Raw genomic sequence first — 5,827 nt, 5'->3', positions numbered from 1 at the left:
AGGTTAGACGCTAAATCATATACTTGTATGTAATTTTTTATTATTTGATTGATATAAATAACGATATTTTTTATATCATTTCTGATCAAATTGAAATTTATACGAAAAGGTCGAACCTTTCTTCTATGCAAACTCACCGGTTCGCCGGGAAAAAAAAAACACTGCGGCGTTACCGGAGTTAGCATTAACGAAGCTTCTTCAAAATACTCTTCTTTCTCTTGAGTTTTCAAAAACTCAGACATGGGTAATTGTATCGCCTGCGTCAAGTTTGACCCAGAAGACTCAAAACAAAACCAGAGGAAGAAGAAGAAGACTCCACGTGAACGGAAACGTAACTTATACGACGATCCCGATGGTTTAAGATCTCACGCTCCGTTACGTGTGATCCCTATGAGCCATCAATCTCAGATCAGCGACAAGTATATCCTAGGAAGAGAGCTCGGTCGGGGCGAGTTCGGAATCACATACCTCTGTACAGACCGAGAGACTCGTGAAGCCTTAGCTTGCAAATCAATCTCCAAGAGAAAGCTCCGTACCGCCATCGACGTGGAAGACGTCCGACGCGAGGTAACGATCATGTCGACTATTCCGGAACACCCTAACGTTGTGAAACTCAAGGCGACTTATGAGGACAACGAGAACGTTCATCTTGTGATGGAGCTTTGTGAAGGAGGTGAGCTTTTTGATCGGATCGTTGCTAGGGGACATTATACGGAGCGTGCGGCGGCTACTGTTGCGAGGACGATCGCTGAGGTTGTGAGGATGTGTCATATCAATGGTGTTATGCATAGAGATTTGAAGCCTGAGAATTTCTTGTTTGCTAACAAGAAGGAGAACTCTGCTCTTAAGGCCATTGATTTTGGCTTATCTGTGCTTTTCAAACCTGGTAATTTCCTTTAAAAAGGGGATTTTTTTTTTTTGCTAAATTTAGAATCTTTGATCTCCATTGAGCTAAAACGGTCTCACTGTTGAGTCTTTTTATGTAAAGATTGAATTTTGATGAATTTTTGCAGGAGAGAGGTTTACAGAGATTGTGGGCAGTCCTTATTATATGGCTCCAGAAGTGTTGAAGAGAAATTATGGACCAGAGGTTGATGTGTGGAGTGCTGGAGTTATTCTCTATATCTTGCTCTGTGGTGTTCCTCCGTTTTGGGCTGGTAAAAGAGCAGCTTTGATGATTTATATAATAGAACTTGTTTGTATATGCAAATTTAAGCTGAGTGGTTCAAGGTTTTTGATTGCAGAGACTGAACAAGGTGTGGCTCTTGCAATCTTAAGGGGAGTTCTTGATTTTAAGAGAGATCCTTGGTCACAGATATCAGAGAGTGCTAAGAGCCTTGTGAAGCAGATGTTGGAACCTGATCCCACTAAGCGTTTGACTGCTCAGCAAGTTCTTGGTAATGAAAATGATCTTGTTTCACTTGTGCTTTATTCATCTTCTTGTTTTGGATTTGAACTTGTTTCTGAAGTGAAGACGGTTACTGTTTATTTCTTTGCAGATCACCCTTGGATACAGAATGCTAAGAAAGCTCCAAATGTTCCTTTAGGGGATATTGTTAGGTCAAGGTTGAAGCAATTCTCTATGATGAATAGATTGAAAAAGAAAGCTCTGCGCGTAAGTGTTGCCTCTCAATATTTTTCAGATGAGTTTATACTTTTGTTTGGAGCTTTGATTGGTTTTACTTACTTACTCTCTTTTGTTGCTAACCAGGTAATCGCCGAGCACTTGTCTATCCAAGAAGTTGAAGTGATCAGAAATATGTTTACACTGATGGATGATGACAACGACGGTAAAATATCATACCTAGAACTCAGAGCTGGACTCAAGAAAGTTGGTTCACAACTGGGTGAAGCAGAGATCAAACTGTTGATGGAAGTGGTAAATTTTTTCTTGACCAAAAGATTAGGAAAAGCTCGTCTTCTCTGGTACTAACTTTTATGAATATTTGATGTAGGCTGATGTTAACGGAAATGGATGTCTAGACTATGGAGAGTTTGTAGCAGTGATAATTCACTTGCAGAAGATGGAGAATGATGAACATTTCAGACAAGCTTTTATGTTCTTTGACAAAGATGGAAGTGGATACATCGAATCTGAAGAACTACGGGAAGCTTTAACCGACGAGTTAGGTGAACCAGACAACAGCGTTATAATCGATATCATGCGCGAAGTTGACACTGACAAGGTCTTCCTTAAACTCTCTATACATAAATCTCCTTCTCCCTAAAAAGACTCTTCTTCTAGAAAGATTGTCAATGTTTGGTTTTGCAGGATGGACGAATAAACTACGATGAGTTTGTGGTGATGATGAAAGCTGGAACTGATTGGAGAAAGGCATCAAGACAATACTCGAGAGAGAGGTTTAAAAGCTTAAGCTTAAACTTGATGAAAGATGGTTCAATGCATCTACACGACGCACTCACTGGACAATCTATTGCAGTTTGATCTTTACACCTCGTTTATCACCAAAACAGAAGCAATCTGATATTCTGATCGCTGCTTTTTTACACGTTCAAGAAGGGTTTTTATCTCGGCTTTTTTTTTATTTCAGATGTAATTTTGGCTTACTTCACTTTGCTTCTAGAGATTCTTTTTATTAATGGTTTTGGCCTTTTGTAATTTGTGGGAGTAGTTAGGCTTTTTTCACTTGGGAATGAATGTATTTGTATGTAATATTGTTTGTTTAATTGTTATAAAGCTTTTCATTCTGACTTAGTTTTTGTTTATATTTCTCTCTCTGAACATTACAGTTATGATTTTAAGCAACTGACAAAACCAACTGGACAAAAGTTTTTAATATGTTTTGGTTTTACAAAAGAAAGAATCAGTCAGCTTCTTGAAGTCCATCCAAAACAACAGATCCAACCAACAAAACAACGCCTGTAAGGGCAAGAGCACCAGCCAAAACCGACTGAGCAACCACCAGAGTAGTTGAGTCATCCGGAATCAGCACAATGGCTACAATAGCAGCCGTCAAAGCCGGTAATGAGGCCGAGGCTAAGACCGCAGGAGATGTTCCGGCTAAATTCTCGAGGAGACTGAGAAGACCAAGCTCCTCTGCTTTGGAGAAGACTTTAAGCTTCTCAAGAGACGACAATGTGAGTCCCAACTCCTCTGCTTTTGAGAGAAGGCCAGATTTCTCAACTTTGCTCAGAACTTTCCGCTTCTCCAGCTTCTTGAAAACGTCGACGTTCACTTGCTCACTTCCTTCGAAGAACAATCCAGCTCCGTACCATTGTTTCTTCCATTTGGCATCATACTTGTTCACCTTTTTTTTAATTCAGTGATCACAGTTACACAAATTAAAATGGTTATATCAAAAATCTAAAACAATACTATACAGAGACTTCAAAAGATGTGATGTCTTTGTCTCATTAAGGAAATGTCACAATTTGGACCTAATTTACAAAGATATGTAGTAGATCAATTTCCATGAAACTACTAAAATGTTGTTTAGTATAAAGCCAGAGAAGAAGTACTCTAAGGATTACTCTCTAAATCTATCTTGAGAACCTTAAAAAAGATTCATACTTTATCAAGCTTTAATGGAAAGGGAGAAAGGTCTCAGAGCTTAAACAAAGGATGATGATGAACAGAGTGTAGTTACCTTTTTCTGGGGAGCCATAGAGACGACGGAGAAAGATGCTGCTGGTGATTTGCCAACGGTATAAGACCGGCGAAAGCGGGGAAGAACGGGATTAGAAAGAAATCGTGTTTGCAAGTGAGCCGACGGAGCGCCGACGACAGCCATTGGGAGGGAAGGAAGACTAAATCGAAGCGATGAAAAAAAAAAAGTTTCTTTTGGAGATTTTTTTCTGTGTTTTGGGCGTTCGGACACTATCTGCAAACTCTGGGAGACAGAGAAACTGCCACGTCAGATGATGTTTTTGTAATTTCAACCAATCATATTCCTCAGCGCTTTATCTCCGTTTCTTTCATTGTTTAGATCAAATCCAGACCGTGCGTTCTACTACTCCAGATCTTTTGAGACGCCCCCTACGTGTCATTGTAGCATTGGTCGGTAATAATTTTTTGTTTTTTTGTTTTTTTTCTTCCTTGGCAAAAAAAACAAACTGAATTAATCTTCCGAGTTTCGATTCATGAAGAGACATATTTTATACGGTATAAAAAAGGCCCCCATTCTTAACCCTATATATAGCCTTCAATCATATGGATTTCGAAACCCTAGGCGATCTAGAGTCGACATTCAACACCCTACTCAGGTAAATTTCTCGAACACTAATATAATATGAGCCCACAATAATCTGAAATTTTTGGTATTTACGATCGAAACGATTACGTACGGCCGTACTTGGCTCTTTTATTCTGATGTTTTATTTCTGTTCTTTCAGCGATTTGCTTAGTACATACATCGTAAAAAGTCTTGTACGATGAAGAAGGCTAAGAGCCGGGAGGTTTTTGCTGAAACAGGTGTCTTTTGGGACATCAGACGGTATCCGATACCCCTTGGCTTTGATGCTCGTCTGGTCCGTCCTTGTATCAAACACGTGTTGGAGAAACATGGCTACCGCCATCTTCGCTGTTGGCATACTAACAAACGTCCATGATGACATGACATCCTTCGAGATCTCTGTACATCTGGAATCCATCTTCGTTACGCTCCCTTCGGTTAGTATCTTTCTTTCTTTCTCTCTCACCCTCGTGCCCATTACTACAGCAGTGGATGGTGAAATAGAGAGTTTCATATCTTTTGTTTCTTCTGAATCAGGTTGCTCAAGTATTTTGTACTGTATGCATGAGTGGATTCGTAATAATCGACCCCCAAAAAACATTTTGGCCTTATGCGCTCCCGTAGCTTTCCCTACAGAGAGAGCAGATGATGCTGGATTCAATCTTTTCAGTCGGGTTAGATATTCTTCTCGTCGTAAAAATCCCGTCAGCTGGATGAGCATCCTCAAAACAACAGAAGAGTTAGGGGCACCTGAGGAGTATACTGACGAGTCTGCCAGCTGGGCTTGCTCAATATGCAAGCATCATTCTCGTGGTCTAGGCCTTGACAGTGGCCAAGGCTTTGACAGTTTCGCCAGCCATCTCTCTTCTGAAGAACATGAAAAAGGGGTAAATAAACAAACCAAACACACTTGTTGTGTTTTTTTGTTTCTGTCAATTTACCAATTTTTCCCTCTCTCACTTCTTCTACTTTTGTTTGCTTTCAATCTTTACCCAAACAGAGGTTGGTTTTCTCCCCTTTCGAGTCACCATCTAAATTTTCAGACGTAGCCAGGCAGGACGATAAGTATCCTCCCACCATTGTCAGGAAGCAAAGGAAGCAACCAAAGGCAAGTTTTAATATCTCTCTGTTTGTCGCCCAGATTTCTTAATTCTAACTTTTGTTTGCCTAAAAAATTTGACCCCTCCTAATCTGCTACAAAAACCTCTTTTTTTGAAGATGGCTACTCGGGATGAGTCTGCAACTAGACCTGGGCGATCGGATATTTCGGATTTAGAATTCGGATCGGATATTTTGGGTTCAGATTCGCTTATCCAAAGCATTTAAAAATCCAATTTTTGTATTCAAATATGTACTCTGATCCCTCTATTTCATAGAATACGATGTTTTAGATATTTTTTTTTTTTTGTTTCATAAAAAATCAAAATTATCTAAGAATTACAAGTACTTATTTGCCTAAATATACTTTAAAATAGTCATATCTACATATGTATAACAGAGTTTTGTTAGAAACTTAGAATACAAACAGTACGTCTAATAAATTATAGGGAAGTCAAATATATAATACACTTGCCTATAACAGTAAGGGTAACATCACTCAGATTTTGCTTATGTTTGCATAGCAAAGCAAAAGA

The 5,827-nt window shown here is 39.3% G+C and overlaps 2 protein-coding genes and 1 long non-coding RNA gene across 3 annotated transcripts; 2 read left to right on the top strand and 1 right to left on the bottom strand.

Moving 5' to 3' along the window:
* Window positions 1–2,714, top strand: LOC104713114 (calcium-dependent protein kinase 30-like). Its single transcript, XM_010430163.2, has 7 exons — window positions 1–886; window positions 1,014–1,157; window positions 1,245–1,397; window positions 1,500–1,615; window positions 1,712–1,879; window positions 1,956–2,186; window positions 2,273–2,714. The coding sequence occupies exons 1-7, from the start codon at window positions 241–243 to the stop codon at window positions 2,444–2,446; spliced, it is 1,632 nt and encodes a 543-aa protein (XP_010428465.1). The 5' UTR covers window positions 1–240; the 3' UTR covers window positions 2,447–2,714.
* On the bottom strand, window positions 2,752–3,834 carry LOC104713112. Its single transcript, XM_010430162.2, has 2 exons — window positions 3,609–3,834; window positions 2,752–3,269 (listed from the first exon to the last, which is right to left on the bottom strand). Exons 1-2 carry the CDS (start codon window positions 3,750–3,752, stop codon window positions 2,826–2,828), a joined length of 588 nt encoding a protein of 195 aa, XP_010428464.1. The 5' UTR covers window positions 3,753–3,834; the 3' UTR covers window positions 2,752–2,825.
* Window positions 3,924–5,342, top strand: LOC104713113. Its single transcript, XR_002033272.1, has 4 exons — window positions 3,924–4,224; window positions 4,354–4,630; window positions 4,731–5,080; window positions 5,194–5,342. It is a non-coding gene; the product is annotated as an uncharacterized LOC104713113 (long non-coding RNA).

The sequence above is a fragment of the Camelina sativa genome, chromosome 9 (genome assembly GCF_000633955.1).
Source record: "Camelina sativa cultivar DH55 chromosome 9, Cs, whole genome shotgun sequence".
Taxonomy (NCBI): domain Eukaryota; kingdom Viridiplantae; phylum Streptophyta; class Magnoliopsida; order Brassicales; family Brassicaceae; genus Camelina; species Camelina sativa.
This window is presented reverse-complemented; position numbering and strand designations above follow the sequence as displayed.

Bases quoted from the DNA above. Each gene is read 5' to 3' on its own strand.
- LOC104713114 (XM_010430163.2), top strand. From the start codon at position 241: ATGGGTAATTGTATCGCCTGCGTCAAGTTTGACCCAGAAGACTCAAAA. The intron at 1,398-1,499 runs GTAATGAAAATG...ATTTCTTTGCAG, and splicing joins GACTGCTCAGCAAGTTCTTG to ATCACCCTTGGATACAGAAT. The intron at 2,187-2,272 runs GTCTTCCTTAAA...TTGGTTTTGCAG, and splicing joins GCGAAGTTGACACTGACAAG to GATGGACGAATAAACTACGA.
- LOC104713112 (XM_010430162.2), bottom strand. From the start codon at position 3,752: ATGGCTGTCGTCGGCGCTCCGTCGGCTCACTTGCAAACACGATTTCTT. The intron at 3,270-3,608 runs GTAACTACACTC...ATTAAAAAAAAG, and splicing joins CTATGGCTCCCCAGAAAAAG to GTGAACAAGTATGATGCCAA.